We start from the raw sequence: 18,564 nt of genomic DNA, 5'->3' as shown, positions 1-18,564 counted from the left end.
CCATTCAACTGAAAACAAGAGAAATTGTTAGGATTCTCCTGAACAAAAAAAACCAATAAAACATTTAATCCATTATGCATTTTTCTTTTTCTCTCTGGCCCTTGTGAAATGTTTTTATAAAAAGCAACCACTGCCAGCCCCCTAGCATATGCATATTGTGTATTATATAAAGCTACAGTACAGCCACAACAAAATATGTTTCAGTTTTAGAATGCATAACTTGGAAACGTCTGTCCACACAAATTTAGTCTGGACAGGAATAAAAACTATTGCTTTTATAAAACAGTTACTAAATATGAATCTTTAATAACAGTTAATTATAATAATAATAATAATAATTTATAAAATAAATAATTCCCCAACGGCCTGCACATTGCTCTGTAATGTTTACATTAAGATTTTTCATTGATATTTAGTCAGTCTCATTGTGCAGCTCAGACGATTTAACACCCCTTTCCTAACATCCATCAGATTGCTGTTCGCTTCACTTTTGAAATTCACTTTGGACTTTGTTGTGGGCTATACGTTGACCTGCATAGTGCATGTGAATTGTCATGTTATATGCGTATTAGTATTGACGCTGCTGATTTCAGAATCGATGCTAAAACACGGAGAACGTTTTAAAATGAACATGTATTAAGGTGGTTGCACACTGCTGCGTTTTTCGGGCCGAATATCGGAGTGAATTTCGGAGCACGCAAACAAAAAAATCAACCTCACGTTATGTCAGTAACGTTTGCACACTGCCGCCCGTTTCGCGCACCACTCGGTCCCTTGCTCTCTCTATCTCTCTCTCTCTCCTTGCCCTGAAAAACGCATTTCGCAACGAAAAACGCAGCAGTGTGCAACCAGCTTTAGTGTGTGGATGTGGTCTAAGGGCTTCCAGCTTCTGCTGAGAAGCAACAGAGGGATGGGGCTGTTTTTCTTACCTGGTTGTCAGGGTGGTTGACCGTGAAGTAGCCCACGCAGATGATGACTTCATGGAGCAGCTCTTCAGAGGACTGCTGGGTACAGTACCACAGCAGAGAGCTGACAATGTGGCGGAAGGCTAGAGACAGGCCTTCAGCTCCTAGGACAGACTGGAACGCAAGCACAACACACAGTTACAGCATGGTCAGGGAGTGCCTCCATACCTAGGGCTGTCACAATTATTACATAATCGTCTAATCGCGATTATTTGACATAATCGCAAATATTTTGTCATAATCGTCATAATCGTGAATGTTGAAAAATGTTCATACATTTACAAACATTTTCAGAAATAGTGGAAATAGCAGATCTACAAGCTCGAGCTTGTAGATCGGCTATTTCCACTATCAATGTTATTTTTTAAGTAGAAAGTTGTCAAATATGTCAGTAATGTATTTGTATATTTAGGTTATGTGTCATATCTGCCATGTGCAACTTCAAAGCCTAAAGCCGAACAGAAATGTAATTATCAACGATAAAAACACAATTAACACAGTTAATCGCAATTATTTGAGTGACAATTAATCGTCATGTATAATGTCATATCTTGATAGCCCTATCCATACCTCAGTCATACATGAAACGTCATCACAGAAATTAAGCGTGTAATATGTCTTGATCATTAGGAACCAATATAGTGTGCAATAATAAAAAAAGATGTAATGCTAGTTTGCCTGCAATTTAAACACAAGGACAGTCATTTTGATTTCCTGCTGGCAGTAACTCATCGGGTGTTAACAGTGACTCTCCGCATGCCAGCACTGGGGTAAAGGGGACCATAGAAAACCCTAATCCCCCTTGGAGATGAGATGCTATCAGTAGTTCACGGACAGTATTTATTAAACATGTCAGCATGATAGAGCACCAAAAAGGTCATCACAAAACCCACTGGAAGTTGTGGGTGTGTGAGTGCTGGAAGTAAACACTTCCATAAACACAATACCTGAGAGGCTCAATGCTATTTTCAGTGCTCATAACTACTCGGAGGCTGGCAACGCATCCATCAAACAAACTGGAGTATGTACCATGTAACCACAACTGTCAAGCTAGCAAACTTCACAGCTCTCAAACAATGGCTATGACAGCATAGCACTGAGGTAAACCGAAATATACACTTGAAAACATTTTTCAGATGGTGATGTGCCTTTGAAAATGTATCACAAATTAACCCATGGCCATTGGCCACAGAGAATACTCAAATCTGATTGGTCAGAGGTGGCTGGCGGACAATATTAATAGATATTGTGATCAGGCTGTGGTCTCAACACACTGTTCTAAAGTCTTTGACGTTTTCTGGCTAAGGACCCCTTAGCTGAGAGAGAGATGAAGCAGGGACCCCCACAACCTGTTCATAGATTCCATATAGTTTCATTGTTTGACAGCACGATCACCAGTGTATTTTGGATCAATTTGTGTTTTCAGATATTTAACCACTTGAGCCATCAATACTTAAAAAAAACCTGGCCTTTCACTCTGTACTGCTCATTTTCCCCTCTACACCAAATTTCTTTGCCGAAAATAGATATACAAGCTCGTGAGCTTGTATATCTGATATTTTTGTCTAAAGTTCTCCGAATATGGACGCTAGGGTTCAAGTGGTTAATATAACAAAGGAGAAAAAAAAAGTTTCTATCTCACAAAGATTTGGAGGACCCCCTGTAGTAACTCTGAGGACCCCCTGTTGAAGACCCCTGTTCTAAATGAATAACCAACTAGAAAGATGCATGGAGATCCCTGATGTCATCAATATTACGCCCATATCTTGGAATGCACATATATGGACATACTGTGTCAATGGAGAAAATTAAGTAACTAATACATTAAACTATATATTATATATTTAACAAAAATTCAAAAGCAAAATGCAAGCAGACAAGTCCCGATGAAGCCTATTTTCAAATAGCCGATGTACAAGCTCACAATGCGCTGAATTGAGATGTGCTGGGAGCTTGTAGATGTGTTATTTTCACTTTTTTATGTTTGAAAAAAATATATAATAATAATTTTGAAAATGTTCACATATAATGACATGCTCATAATAGTGGATTATGTGGTTAGATAGATTCCATTTCCATTAGCAAATTTCCCCTCTGAGTTGTGATCATCGCATCGTCCACAGCTAGTACAGTGGGTTAATGTGAACCACAAGGTGATAACAACTCCCCGCCACAAAGACGCATTATTTAAAATGTACATAAAACTGTGGCACTGAAATGCTTTGACCTCCAGCTGTTTTGAATAGCCCGAGTATGGCAGGTCAGAAAGAGGAAGCAGCTTCCCAGTAATTACCACAGGACATTAAAATAATTAATAACGTTCTCACTTCCCCCTTGCTTGCGCCTTTCTGTTTATGCGGTGACTTAGCACAGTGAAGCTGTCGCCCTCTCTTCATCAGGGCGGGTAATGTACGGCCTGGGACACGGTGCTAATCACTCCAGGTCCATCCCAACTGCTGACCCGCCGGGCTCCATTTAACCCTGGCAGCTGACCCGGGTCAGAGGATACCCATGTTTATGTCCACAGGTCAGCTCAATCCCAAGGAGAACAGCTCCTCTCCTAATGGCCGCTCACAGACACGCCAGCATCCAGATGATCATTTACACATGGCTTCCTCCTTGCAACCCTTCAAATATGTGTTGGCATCCTGATGGCAGTGCACTGTGGCTGGTGTACAAGCAGGGCCAGAGGGTTTCAACTGCACTTTCAATGGTGGATGTTCTCGTATGAAATGCAATTGGCACAACGTGCCTACAATATGGTACAATATACTGTACATCTATAGGGCTGTCACAATTATTACATAATTGTCTAATCGCAATTATTTGACATAATCGTGATTATTTTTCATAATCGTCATAATCGTTTCCATGTTGAAAAATTTTCATATATTTTTTTTTAAAGTAAATGAAAAATGGAAATATTTCCACTATCAGTATTAAGTTGTCAAATATGTCCTTCATTTCTTTGTATATTTAGGTTATGTGTCATATCTACCATGTGCAACTTCAAAGCCTAAAAGCCAAGCACAAATGTAATTGTCAACGACAAAAACACAATTAAATCGTTAATCGCAATTATTTGAGTGACAATAAATCGTCATGTAAAATGTCATAATCGTGAATGTTGTCTGGAAAGGAGTATAACCATAACATTGTATAGTCTGATTTTACCTCTTTGACAGACACGCACGCACGCACGCACACACACACGCACGCACACACACACGCACGCACGCACGCTCTAAAGGAGTTTGCCATTTGCCTGTGTAACAGAAGAAGGAATGTGTGCATATGCTAGGAGCGAGCGTTGGGTACCTGGAAGGCAGAAAGGTCGAGAAGGGCAAAGCTGTTGAGGAAGCGGACTCCTTGCAGAGCCACCTGGATGACCGCTGGGGAGTAGGACTCCTGGGGACTCTGTGGGCCTTGGGCAGCAGACTCTGGTAGGGGACTGTGCAACAGGATACAGTAGAGTGTGTGTGCCACTCCCACCAGGTCTGTGGACTGAAGCAGGGCCGTCAACCCGGTTGGATCCTGCCGCTTGTTGTCAAATATACTGGAAGAGCTGAAAAAGACAAAATCAGAAGTTACGAGGGGCAGAACCCAATTTTTTTGAAAAGCAAAGGCGCCACGTGGATTTGATTTGATTAATCATTATCATGCGGAGGCCTACGATGAAATGGTAATCAGATGATGAAAGAAATTACTGGGTTCTTATCTCAGCTCCTTAAACCCCCCACGATAAATCAGGCTATGGTTCGACATGCCACATAGCTTTTGGGTCATCCGCATTTGTTGCGAATCGAAGAGCCATGGTGACATACAGCGAAAAGAGTCACTGAACCTGAGAAGGTGTTGGCTTCTCTCCTCACCGCAGTGGCCCAAGACTGAGGGAGCAAATAGCAGTCTAGACCTCTGTGGGTTCTAGATTTACTCACCAGACAAGGGCTTAGACCAGACTTTCCCTTCAGATAGAGATAGTGTCCCGTTAGCGCCACATACCTACTGGATTAAGTGACTTAACTAGTTACATTCACAGAGTCAAAAGAAAGTTGTGCTCTCCCAATTCTACACTGGGTAGAATAATAAGAGCTCCTGGCAATAATATTGTATTGGACTTGCTTGGCACAGTGCTGCGTTACTACAGCACATTTAATTTAGGCTCAACTTATAGGATTGAAGGCTGTGTGTTTGTTTGTGTTGGAAAGGGATGCCACCCTATTGGTTCAAGGGATTGGTAACTTCATCCTGTCAGAGCACATCACACGCCACAACTGAGCCAGGGGATAATGGTGATTGGGAGGAGCAGGTTCTAACATACTTTGCTTCTGCACTGCAGCTCGGGATTTAAGTCGGCTAGCATGCAGCTCACAGAGGAGAATGGACCAGATGATGTGGAACAAAAGGATCCACTTATCCTGAGTGGAACTGAACTTGATTAACTCTTAAACATTTTCATGCCGCGGACGCTTAAATAGATATTTTATGTTACCCCACGTAGTCTGACATGACGCTGAAAGGCCTTTGAAAAAAGGTCAATTAGAGCAATTTACATTTCAGTTTGTCTTACGGTAAACAAACCGAAATAACAGAGATAATATCTAGGAGACCTTTTTATAACAGAGCGCTTACTGTAAGTCAATCTGGATAGAGTGTCACCTAATGCCTAAAATACTAATGCATATGTAGATAGGACTTGAGGAGAGGTAATCATTATAAGTACATCAAGTGTTTTCCAGAAACCCTGCCGAAAACCCGCAAGTCAGCGCTGACAGGTAATTTAAGACTACTGCCGCTGCGCAAGCTATGATTTGCAGCCATACAGAATGGAGGTTGTGTGACCTCTGGATGGAACCCGCTGTGCATGCTGATACTTGACATTGGCCAACAGGCCCCCGCTGCTCGGCGGGAACACAGCCTCCTAATGCCAGCATAATCCCTTGACACAGCAACTGGCATGGCTAAAATGTTCCACAACCCCACTGAGCATTCTCCCATTATGACAGACAAGAGAGGATCCCTGCAGAACGGAGCCACTGCCTGGGTGGATTATCTGCATGCTGATAATTACACAAACCAGCTCAGTGTGCTCATTAAACCTGCAAGTGTCCGACACTGTGTATTTCTCACAGATATTCAGTGACATACACACAGGCCTGCGATCTCCTGCTCCGACTCGCTGGTGTGAAGCAGCTGGTCATTGTTACAGCACCCAGCAGCTGGCAGCGTACAGTGGCAGGCCTGGTGACACGGAGCGAGTACAGAAAACAAAACACAAGTCACAGCAACGTGGACTGATGCGTCACCAACACCTAAGCCAAAGGTGCGGTTGTTCTAGACCCGTGCTTTTGGGCATCGAAACTTCACACAGGCAAGAACTCCAACTGGCTATACAAACAGAATCTCACATATACTGAATCAAAAGGAAAAACCTTCCAATGTACATTAAATCAAATGGACGCTGCTCGTTCTAAGTATCATTCCGGCATCGTGTCGTGACAACAGTGGGCTACCGCTGCTACGATCAGCATTTCCTGGCGTTTTAAGCAGGCGGACCTGTCCCTTGGTGTGATTGTGTGCTTAGCCTCTGTCAACGGCGCCACTGAACCCCTCTGAGTGGAGGTCACCGTAGCATACATGGGTGGCCTCCCCCTCCCCTCCCCTCTCTGTCCCACCCCCAACCCCTCTCTGTGCTGTAGGCTAAGGTTTATGGTGAGTGACAGAGCGCTGGGGTCAAGTAGATGCCTATCTCTATCTGCAAAAAACGACGGCCTGGCTGGCTAACTGACTGCAGGGATGATTCTGCTGGGTTCTTCTTGTAACATCTCCACCCGTCTAGCCCTGACAGTCAATAACGGTGTAATCACCGGCTGCTACATCACTCGCTGTGGAAAATTGTGGGCGCCATCAGCTTGCAATTGCATTGGCCTTTTATTGAACAGTATTCAGCAGAGTGGTGCCACTGAAGTACACAAGAGAAAAAAAAAACACACTGTCAAGTCCGTGTTTTCAATTTACCTTGGGCATAGGAAGGAAAATGTGCATGATTGCCTAAACCAGCAGTAATTCATCTTTTCTGAAGCATTAAAATATTTATGCTCGGGACACCATGAGCTCACACTGTAAGTTAGGGCTACTGTCAGACACACGCTCACACACAAACACGCACACACACTCACGCAGAAAGTAGCCTGACATCTTAAAATGTAGCCTAGGTAAACAGAAATTAATAAAGACGACCGTGTTCACACACAGGCTGACAACATGGAGTCCGAGATCCACATTGGAGCCCCGCCATTCCCATGTTGATCCAGAGATCCACATGATTAGAGGCCAAAGGAATTCACGTTGACTCTCTCTGTACGTATGCATGTGTGAGTGTGTGCATATAATACTATACTATATATAGAGGGGTCACTGAGTGCTCACCGTCAGGTGTGTCGCACCAAATTCTGGGCCCTGGGTACAAGGATTCACTGCGGGGCCCCCATGAATGTTCTTCATAGGGGGAGGGGTTTAACCCATTTAGACTGGGAACGCATTATTTTATGCTTTAACTATTGAACAGCACGGCACCGAGTGCCGCGCTGCGAGCATTTGGCCACGGACTCCCCATCTCAAAATATTTAGTTCCAGGGACCCCCCCAGAAGCAACATTTTAGTAACAAAATGTTCGCTTAAAAAAAATACATATATTCAAAGATTTGCACACATTTTCACGACTTTTAAAAAATAGCAGATCTACAAGCTCGCAGCGCTGCGAGCTTGTAGATCTGCTATTTTTCAATAGCTAAAGCATAAAAAAGGCCCTATAATTGGGCCCTAGTAACTCAGTCCCACTTTCCGACGCCCCTGCTCACCGTCCAGTCACAGCGAAGCACAGCTTGCACATGCTGTGCAGCAGAGCCGAGGCCTGCAGGAGGAATGCAGTCATCTTGGGACACTCGTCCACGGGACCTTGGACCGACAGGAAGCACCCGTACAGCTTGTCAATCAAGCCCATGTTGACCACATAGCTGCAAGAAACATAAAGACAGGGGGGGGGGGGAAGGGTGCACCGTGAATTAAAACATACTGCTTATTTCTTCACCATGTGAAGATATTAAACGGAAATCTGCAATAATAGTCATCTTCGTTGTATGAAAAAGAAATCGTTTCATTGGAGCTAACAAAGGCCCGCACTGTGCATGCCTCCACAGTGTGGCAATTGAAACCCGATATCTCACCGTCAGCCCTCCAACCCCCCGCTATTACTGTGATATGTCCAATTTGTCTTCGCCAATGACAGGTCTCATGATCAGGTTCCCTGTACTATTCCAGCCACAAATCACTGCTAATAGTGTCATTAGAGGGCTGTTGAGCCTCCCCTTGTGCCAGCCCTAGCTCCGGGCCACCTGACAGACAGCTGACCCGGGGCAGTCTTCTCACAGTCTCAGATCTCAGATAAACCCACCTTTCACAGGCGGAACCACGGAGAACCACAAGATGCGTATCAAGACATTGGAGTACAGGTACATGAGACTCGTGGCCGAGGCAGTAGGAGGCTGCCGTTGTGAAGCAACGCCTCTTCGCTCCCTCAACTCTTCCCTTACTTCTTTTTTCCCCCCCTCCTGCATACCTTTTTCTTTGTTTGGACCGCCAGCTCAGAGTGAGGTCTTCTCCAGGCAGGTAATTACTCCTACTTTCAACCTCCACAATGGGTCACCTGACACTTGAACCGCAGCCCCTTGTTTTGACTTCATCCTCTTCCACAGCTTTAACCAGGGTTGAAAGGAGCTTTCCTCACACTGGTCTGCTGTACACAAAGACGTGGTCCCCACACGCACTCGCCTGAAAAGCTGCCGGGTGTTCCGTCCTGTCCCAGTGTGTCTCGTCATACACACCGCATACACACTGTGGAGCATGCATGTGAATGGTAGGTTGGGAGGGTGGGTGGTGGGTGGGTGGGTGGGGGGGGATCTACGAGCACTAAAAAGTGAGCTAAGGCAACAAATAACATGAGAAGGAAATGATGATCCCTCTCTCTGTGTGATCTAAAGTTCAGCATAATGGCAGCAGGTTTGCAAAAAGTTACAAATGTTTTGATCTTTTTTCGTCCCTGCACGGTGCACACCAACCTATACATTACACCCAGGCAGCCGAGGTAAATCTTCCGTTCCTGCTTGGGATTACCAGTCTGACGACACCATTTTTCTCAGGCCCTCCCCTGTCTCCAGGGTTACGACTGGGTCAGTGGATGAGAGTGGCGGGCCCTGTGCAGCTGCTCCCGACCTGATGAATCATGACTGGTGGGAAGGGCCGCTGGGAAGCCAGGGCTCTTCCTCCAGGCTTGGGCGTCCGGGGGCCTGCCTTTCCTCACGGAGCCCCAAACGAAGACCCCGACTCCTCCATGCCGGACCCCAAACAGCCGCCTCAAAAGGCCAGGTCCGGAGGGGAGGACTTTTGTTTACGCTGCCTCGTGGCGCGAGCCCCCCACCCCCGCTGGAACAGATTTTTTTTTTTTTTTTTTAACACTGTGCCGGAGAACATGTCGTCGTTGTCGGGTGGAAACCTCATATCTCCAAGTTTCAAACGTGTACGTTCTTTCGCAAAGTAAAGCCCTGCTTCATCATACAAGGCCGTCGGACAAAAGTAGTGAGAAGAGCAGATCTACAAACACACAACGCCTCGCGGTGCGAGGCGTTGTGTGCTTGTAGATCGTCTGTTTTCACTAGTTTAAATAATTTTTAAAATGATAAATGCAAAACGAACGGTTTTGGACATGCAAGGTTTCCACCCGACAACGACGATGTGAAGAAAAGCACACCGCTGGAACGTCGCCAGAACACCCCCCCTCCCTCCCCCTCTTGCTCTCACACCGCACTCTCATTCTGAGCAGAATCTAGCTGGACCGGTTCCAAAGAGAACTGACATTTTGTCAGCCCATTCTTTACACAAGGCATGCCGCAGAGGAAGGCAAGGGGTTGACCAACCCTCAACCCCGAGAAGAGGAGTGAAGGAGGGCGTGTGATGAGGGAGGTAAAAAGGTTGTGAAAGGAGAAAAAGAGGTGCTTGCGAGGGAGGACGATGGCAGATTCATAGCAGGGGGGAGTGTCGGGGGAGGGGGATTACCTGATTAAGTCATGTGTGCGGGTGTTGAAGGACTCCGTGGCGGCGCTCCTCGCCTTGGTGTCCGAGAAGCCGTCTCCTCGACCCTCCTCGGGGGCGAGGGGCCACAGGAGCCCCAGGACGGTGGCGCTGGTCTGCAGCAGGCCGGTGGTCAGGCCCTCGAACACTTGCTTGTTCACACAGCGCCCATAGATGGACTTGTCTTCGTCTGGCACGTACAGCTGACGAGAAATGCAAACTTTTAATCTTCTTTTAACAGTTTCAAAAACAAGACTGTATACACGGTGTACCCATAAACTATTACGCCTTTGTGGCAATGATAAATGACAGTGCAGATGACGGTATACGGATACCCTTGGTCAAAGTATCTACAGAGAGAAAAGAGACTGGTAGAACACAAGACTATTTAAACCCCCTTCAATGTCATCCAATTAACCCAGCGGACAAATTATGGCATGCATTTACGTAGTTGCTTGCTTTCTCTCTTTCTAGCTGGCACCGATACACCGGAGGAATAAATAACCCCAAGTTTCTACGTTTATTGTTCATCAGACCGAGCCTATAACCCATACATTAATGCTCAACAATCAGTGTGATGCTGCAGGAGGAGGTGATGTGCCAGTCCGCTGGCATAGGAGAGCTGTCAGAGAGGTACAGCACTCCTTGAATAAGATACCTTTAGAGCAGGGGTCATCAATATGTCCGTACACGGACAAATGTCTCTAAGACCTGGTCTTGTCCGTGGTGATTCTTTTATTTTCTTTTTTATAATGTTCTTATTTTGATCATTACTGAATGTCAGTCTCCATGTTTTCTTAACAATATGTATGACACTGTATTACTACAACACTATTGCATATTAGGAGTCCACAACTAGCACTAGAGTTCTCAAAAGTTTTATTTGCAAGGACCACCTGAACTCTGAGAGTGTAAAATGGAACCAAATGGACCTGAACACTCTCAGAGTTACAGACCTGTTATGGTCATTCAGGGCTATCTCTTTATGTGTTTCTGGTAATATTACTGGCCACTCATTTTTTTATGTCTGTGGCAAAAATTTACTTTTTACAACAATGTCCACCACAAGCCAGAATGGTGATGACCCCTGCTTTAGAGCCCGACCAATGTTAAACTAGCCCACCGATTACCAATGTTATATTTTGTCCCAAAAAAAAGTGGAAAGTCAAGATCGTCTATTTTTCAAAACGGTCTCCTTTAATGACGTGCCCAACATAGGGAGGCCAGTTTGAAAGTAGTTAAAAATCCAGGCACATCATCGGCTGAATAATTGCCAATACTGATGTTGTCAAATAGTGGACGATATATTGGTCTGGCACAGATACTGCAATCGTTCAATAACCCTCCTTGGACCAAACACCAGGGAAGTAGGGATGGGACGATACGCGATATTATCGTTTATCGTGATAAAAAACACTCACGATAATCGTATCGTGGGGATTTAATTTATCGTGATATCGTCCTCCCTCATGCACTGGGATCAATTATTTGCCGAGCTGCATATCTGGTACCACTTAAACCCCCTATAATTGGTAAAAGGTACTTAGAATATACGTACTTGATACAGTCTTTTTTCACTCTATCAAATGTCTAGATCTACAAGCTCACAATGTGTCGTGTTAGGACACATTGTGAGCTTGTAGATATGCTATTTTTTGGCAAATGTTCCTCCCCAGGATGATGGATTCTGATTATTGTGATAATATCGTAAATCGCGATTTATTTTGTCACAATAATCGTGATATGAAATGTTCATATCGTCCCATCCCTACAGGGAGGGTGTTTATTGTTACCACGTCTTGTAACCCCGTTGACTTACTGAGGCATGAATGATTGAGATGGTGGGCAAACGCAGAAGCCTACGCTATACGAAAACCCTTGAGGTAAAAGTGGATTTGCTCGTCCAGATAAATGACATGCGAATGTAAACGTAGCGAGATCGGGATTAAGGCCAATGCCAGCGTTGTTCAGTGTGGAAAATCCTGGTCAGGTAAGAAACCATCCCATTTGGTCTAATGGTTGGGCTGCATACTGACAGCGTTAGTAAATCCACCAACATTCTCCGCAAATCTAATTAAAGGGGGACATGCTCCTCAGACAGCTGCCCTACCCCCGCTCCCTGGACTACGCACACGCACGCACACGCACGCACGCACGCACGCACACACAGGGGCGTCACAAGGGGTAGGAAAGTGGGACTGAGTTACTGGGGCCCAAGGTGGAGGGGCCCTAATAATTTTATCTATTGAAAAATAGCAGATATACAAGCTCACAGCGCGGCACCGAGTGCCGCGCTGCGAGCTTGTAGATCTGCTATTTTTGAAAAGTTGTGAAAATGTGTGAAAATCTTTGAATATATGTATTTTTTAAGCGAACATTTCTAACTAAAATTTTGCTTCTGGGGGTCCTTGGAACTAAATATTTTGAGATCGGGGTCCGTGGCCAAATACATATCATCTTGGGGGTCCTTGACCTTGCACACATTTTCAAGATTTTTCAAAAATAGCAGATCTACAAGCTCGCAGCGCGGCACTGAGTGAGCTTCTATATCTGCTATTTTTCAATAGTTAACATTCATGGGGGGCCCGCAGTGAATCCTTGTACCCAGGACCCAGAATTTGGTGTGACGCCCCTGCGCACACAAGCCAAGACAAACACAGACCGTGTGTGGAAAATATTCTACGTTTCATAAATGCAGGGTGAGAAGAAACATGAATACATTTTTTTATTTTATTTTTCTAAATTAGCATCCAACTTCGGGGAGAAAAGAGTTAGCCTGTCTCCTTTGCGGTGCTGTTGGACACGTCAGTCATCGGGAGCAGCTGCTGGGATATGTTTTATATAAACCTAAGCATACAGGCTAACCTCTCCCTTGCCTGCATGCCCTCAGGAAATATGACTGCTTTGGATTGGAACCCTGGACTGGAGAAGGAAGCCCCAGTAGAGTTCATGCATGTACCACAGCCCCACGTCTGTGCCTTGTCCTGTCTACGCAGTGAGTGTGTGTGTGTGTGTGTGTGTCTGTGTGTGTGTGTGCGTGCGTGCGTGTGCGCGGGCAGCCCCGGCCAGCCGCCACTGTTAGATGTTTGGAGTGGGCTGATGTTTACAGTCCCTCTTACGGAGTGCTGAAGGATATGGGCTGACATGTTTCGCCGCCATGCTGCCCGCCTGCCTGACTGTGTTCTCACATTCCCTCAGCCCAGAAGCATCTGCAGAGTGACTGGGCAAAGGGGGCTCTGCTACCCGCTAGCGTGCGTCTCGCTCTGTCTTTTATTAAACCCATTTAGGGCCAAGAATTATTGAATGCTTTAACCAGTGAAAAATAGCAGATATACAAGCTCACAGCGCGGCACCGAGTGCCGCGCTGCGAGCTTGTAGATCTGCTATTTTTGAAAAAGTCGTGAAAATGTGTGCAAATCTTTGAATGTATGTATTTTCAAAGCGAACGTTTGTAACTCAAATTTTGCTTCTGGGTGGTCCCTGGAACTAGATATTTTGAAATGGGGGTCCGTGGCCAAAATACATATCATTTTGGGGGTCCTTCACATGAAAAGGTTTGAGCACCACTGACATAGTAGTCTCTCAAGAACAGACTAACTGAGCTCCAGTTAAGTGAAAAGGACCTTTTCTTTGACGATGGCTGGCCAGATTGCTGACATAGAAACAGGTTTTTTCCCAAAAATCTTAGAAGGATTCAAAAGACACTTATAGAATCGGGTCAAAATTCAAATTTACACGATTTTTCAAAAATAGCAGATCTACAAGCTCGCAGCGCGGCATTTTTTATGTTTAAAGCATAAAATATTGCGTCATAATGTGTTCAGGCCTAAATGGGTTAACACCGTGCCAGGAACCGGCGCCGGCGACGAGGTCGCTGTGCTCTCCTCAGTGCTGCTCATCGGCAGAGGAATTTACAGTGATGCTGCGGGGGGGTTGGTTAGACCAGACCTAAAGGATGAAACTAACATGATCTATTTGGGTAGCAAATAAATACTGAAGGTAATTCGGTAATTCACACGTGTAACCTCGATCAAATTCCCAAGCTCCCGTACCATTGCTGTATTAGCCTCGAGCTATCACTCCTGCATAAGTTGGAATGCCACTGAAAAAGACGTGTAATACGACGACCCACAATTGCTGCAAAGTAAATGGGAAATGTTTATGGAATCAAGGTTCAGGGTATTTTATTGTCACATGCACAACGGGGCTGTTAAGTCTGACATCATTTTGTAGGCAGAGGAGAACTTTTGGGGCCAAAAGGCCCCAGCGCCTGTGAATCTTTTTACTATTTTTACTATTTACTAATTTTTCTTCTCTTTGTTGTTGAAAGGAAAGTGGTAGAATTATACTTTAGTCGTTATTTTTGTCTCGGATCTGTTGAAATAGCGAGGGACAGATATTGATAATAAATCTGCTTGGAGGTCTGACTACAAAATGATGTCACGGCTTAAAAGCCCCATATCAACAGTGCAAAAGATAAACAAGTACACAGTAAAATCAGCATTGTTACTTTATCCATTCGAATTAAATGACTCAATCACTGAATTACATTTTACTGGGTACATCAGATTAAATACGAAAAATAAACTTTCTCTGAAAGTGGACTTACTGTTAGCTGATGATACAGCAGGTCCATAAGCAGGGCTATTTTGTTGCTAAAGAGGTCATAGGAGCAGTTGAGGGGGCAGCCGGAACATGCCAGGTAGTAGGTGTTTACAGCAGCACAGAGGGACCTGACAAGACAAGGACGGACAGACAAAACCATGAATGATCACGAGCCAAGCAACAGTTCAACACCGGCTGCTGCTGCTCCCCCACACAATTCATTCTGAAGACATCTATTAGGATGTAGGTGTGTAGCCCCGGGCGCTGACAAGACTATCTTTGCAGTCATCAGGAAACCAAACACTCTCTGTAGTATTTGTGGCTCCTTAAGGGTGCAGTTCATCTTTGGGGTGTCAAAAAACTAAACAAAACTAAAAAAAAAATAAAAAAAAAATAAAAAAGAGAAAAAAAATAACACATCGACAGTGCCAGTAGGGCTGTCACAATTATTAAATAGTCGTCTAATCGAGGTTTGAGGTAATCGTAATTATTTTGCATAATCGTCATAATCGTTTCCATGTTGAGAAATGTTAATATACTGTAGTTTCAAACACTTTCAAAAAGTAGTGGAAATAGCAGATCTACAAGCTCACAACGCGTCGCATCGCGACACGTTGTGAGCTTGTAGATCGGCTATTTCCACTATCAATGTTCTTTTTTAAGTATAAAGTTGTCAAATATGTCAATAGATTCTTTGCATATTTAAATTATGTGTCATAATTGCCAGGTGCAACTTCAAAGCCTAAAAGCCAAACAGAAATGTAATTGTCAACGACAAACGCATAATTAAATCGTTAATCGCAATTATCTGAGTGACAATTAATCGTCATGTACAATGTCATAATCGTGGACAGCCCTAAGTGCCAGCCTCGGGGAAACCGTTTTTTTTCTTTTTCTTTTTTCGGGAGGGAAACACTCCCGTCGACTACTCTCAAAGCAAGGGGCGACCTTGTCAAAAGAGCGCGCCACACCGTCCGAAGAGACGAGTGCAATATCTGCCCCTAATCTAGGCTGAGATGGTGCAGCGTTTCCTCTGGAGAGATAAGAGCCTCACTGCTCTCAGCAGCTCCTCACAGCCCCCAGACGGAGGCCAAGGCCAGAGGGGGAGGCGGGAGAGAGAGCGCTGAGCTAGTCAGCGCGCCTCTGTATTATGTCTGCTTTAAAACAAGACCCCGTAGAAGATTAATGCCTCAGATAACTGACCAATCAGTCCGCCCTGACTGCCGCCCCCCCACTCCTCGCCACCCCTCACACTTTCATCAGTTAATATTTTTTGACAACTGTATATTTTAGCCAGTGGCAGAGTGGCATGTCCTATCTGCTCGCTGGAAGAATGGAATCTTGGCTCCTCCGTGTCTAAAGTAGGCTGTGTTTATTTCAACGGGTAAACATTTTGATATCTACCGAAACCGTCACATCTGCTGCGTGTTTTTTGGTCTTAACCGAATTGGCACAGAAAGAAGAAGAAAGAAGAAAAAAAAAACAAGAGAGACACCGACGTTGATCCTAGTCTGTCAATGCCTCTCTCCGTTCTGTGTTTTTCATTTGCTTGTGGGCAGATCAGTCATTTCAGCGTATCACTATTGACACTGTAGTGCAAAGCTGTCAGACATGGAATGCAGTGTTAATGCGAGAAGTACTACATTTTGAGTCACGGGCAAGTCTGCATATCAAACATTGGGGGGATACCGTTTTGACCTCAAGACGTTGATGCAGTGCTTTTGCAACTTTTTTGCAAATTGTTATGTACCTTAGACTTAAGCTCTGTCCACACCGGCGAATTAGCGAAAGCGACGTGAATAAGCGAACCAAAAAGGCGAAGAATTCGCCATTCGCCCTTTTCCATACACACCAAAAAGCGACGCGAATATGCGTATAATATTCGTTTAATTCGCCTATAAACGAGGGGGCGATATCTGCCTGCATAGCCACAGGAGAAAGGAGAAGAAAGGAGAGAGAGGAGAGGAGAGAGGAGAACGGAGACAGGGAAACAAATAAAACAATGGAAACTATATCCTCAAGTGATGATGAGACCTGGCCGTGGTTGTTAGCCTATTAAATAAGAAAAAGAACAGAAGAGACAAGTGACAACACGCGTTCTCCGTTCCCCCTCCCCTCAGCTCCGGCCGGTGGCAGAGTAGACAGGGTCGGTCAGTGTTTTATCATAGCCGGGTCGGAATGGCCGCATCACCCTCGGAATACGGGGCTGTCAATCATTATGTGTATTAGGCTACCCGAGAGGACCCAAGAGGACCCGTATTGTGTGTGTACTTTCTGCTTTTTTATGCAAACTGTAAAGCAATCAATCAATGTGTGTGTGTGTGTGCGCGCGCTGGCGTGCGCTATAAGGAACGAACTAGGCTACTGGAGTTCTGTTTAACGTGTGTGCTGTGTTTAGGCTGGCCTGACCTAGGATCATGGTCTGTTAGCCGTGAGGCAGCGAGATGAATGGCTGTGTAACAGTGAGATGATAATGCTGGTCTAGGATCAGTTTAACAGCAGGGGTAAAAGATATTGGTGCGTGCGTAATGCATGCGTGATGCGTAGCCTGCTGCCAGGATGATGAGATAGCAGCCGCGACCGCGTACAAGTTAAACCATGACTTACCTCTCTGTAGTTAGAAAATAGCCTAAAAGTATTCCTTTTAATCTCTGGCTTTTGTTTCGATCTTAATATTATAGATTCCTTGGTAGCCTTCTTCTGCCTGTCAATCAGTTAACAGCGCACGCTGCACGGCTGCAGTGAGCATGAAAGGGTTTTAATAATGATTAAATGGTCGGGTCTCTCGGAAATAAAAGGATTTCGGTCTGTAAAAAAAGAAAGTCAGTGTAAAGTAACTAAAAGTAGCCTACATTTACTTGAGTAGCCTGTACTTGTAGGTATTTGTACTTGAGTCGAATTTCCAGTACTTTCCTTCTAATCGACTCATTTCGGATCCTATTGTAGGCTATTTAATACCCAGCGATTTATTTTTAAACATTAGTCTTTTTGCAGATATAAAGTAGCCTACAATAACAAACACATAAACCATGCTTTTACCGGTAAGACATTCGAGTAGGCTACTTTTTCCAAGCAGCCACGCAGATGAGACACGCGAAGGAGAACGACACTGTTCCCCTCGGCCTCAATGTAACGTGAAGGTCCCTCCACCATTCTCTCTCTCTCTCTTGAAATAGGGTAGAGTGAGCTTACTTTGATACAGAGAGAGAGAGGAATTCGCCTTTGAACGTTCGCTTAATTCGACACAAGGGCGAATAAAAAACAGACGCCTTTTCGCTTTTTCGAAATTCGCGTTTGGTGTGGATGCTTCCATTGACTTTATAAGGTTTTAAACAAAAGGCGAATAATACGCTAATTCGCTATTCGCCAATTCGCCCTCAGTGTGTACGAGGCTTTAGAGGACTTAAACCAGTGGTTATCTTTGGTACTGTATTAACATTACAACAATCATTTAACATCTCTGCTAAATACAGTTTCCCAAACCTAGATAAGACTGTTCTTTCGTGTTTCTTTTTGGGACATGGTCTGTCCTGAACCTTGTTTCAGGTTTCGCTGTATATGGCATGTATTTTAACCATTTCATCCTGACGTCCCTCTTTTGGGCATGTCATTATTATAGGCTTTTTAAAATGATATACTGTGTATATGGCTGTGAACTTGTAGATCGGCCATAAAAGATAACAGGTCTTAACCCATTTAGGCCTAGGATTATTGACTGCTTTAACTATTGAAAAATACCAGATATACAAGCTCACAGCGCGGCACCGAGTGCCGTGCGGCGAGCTTGTAGATCTGCTATTTTTGGAAAAAGTCGTGAAAATGTGGGCAAATCTGAATATATGTATTTTCAAAGTGAACGTTTGTAACT

The 18,564-nt window shown here is 44.6% G+C and overlaps 1 protein-coding gene across 2 annotated transcripts in view; it reads right to left on the bottom strand.

The window, feature by feature from the left end:
• Positions 1 to 18,564, bottom strand: part of scaper (S-phase cyclin A-associated protein in the ER) — a 117,355-nt gene that overhangs the window by 11,096 nt on the left and 87,695 nt on the right. For both annotated transcript variants that reach the window (XM_080736316.1, XM_080736317.1), the window contains 5 exons: positions 14,701 to 14,824; positions 10,077 to 10,294; positions 7,826 to 7,981; positions 4,284 to 4,530; positions 930 to 1,079 (listed from right to left, as the gene is read on the bottom strand). In XM_080736316.1, the coding sequence (XP_080592442.1) occupies positions 930 to 1,079; positions 4,284 to 4,530; positions 7,826 to 7,981; positions 10,077 to 10,294; positions 14,701 to 14,824 (895 nt within the window). The remainder of the gene's footprint in view (positions 1 to 929; positions 1,080 to 4,283; positions 4,531 to 7,825; positions 7,982 to 10,076; positions 10,295 to 14,700; positions 14,825 to 18,564) is intronic.

The sequence above is a fragment of the Nannobrachium achirus genome (assembly GCF_963921795.1).
Source record: "Nannobrachium achirus genome assembly, chromosome: 11".
Classification (NCBI taxonomy): Eukaryota; Metazoa; Chordata; class Actinopteri; order Myctophiformes; family Myctophidae; genus Nannobrachium; species Nannobrachium achirus.
This window is presented reverse-complemented; position numbering and strand designations above follow the sequence as displayed.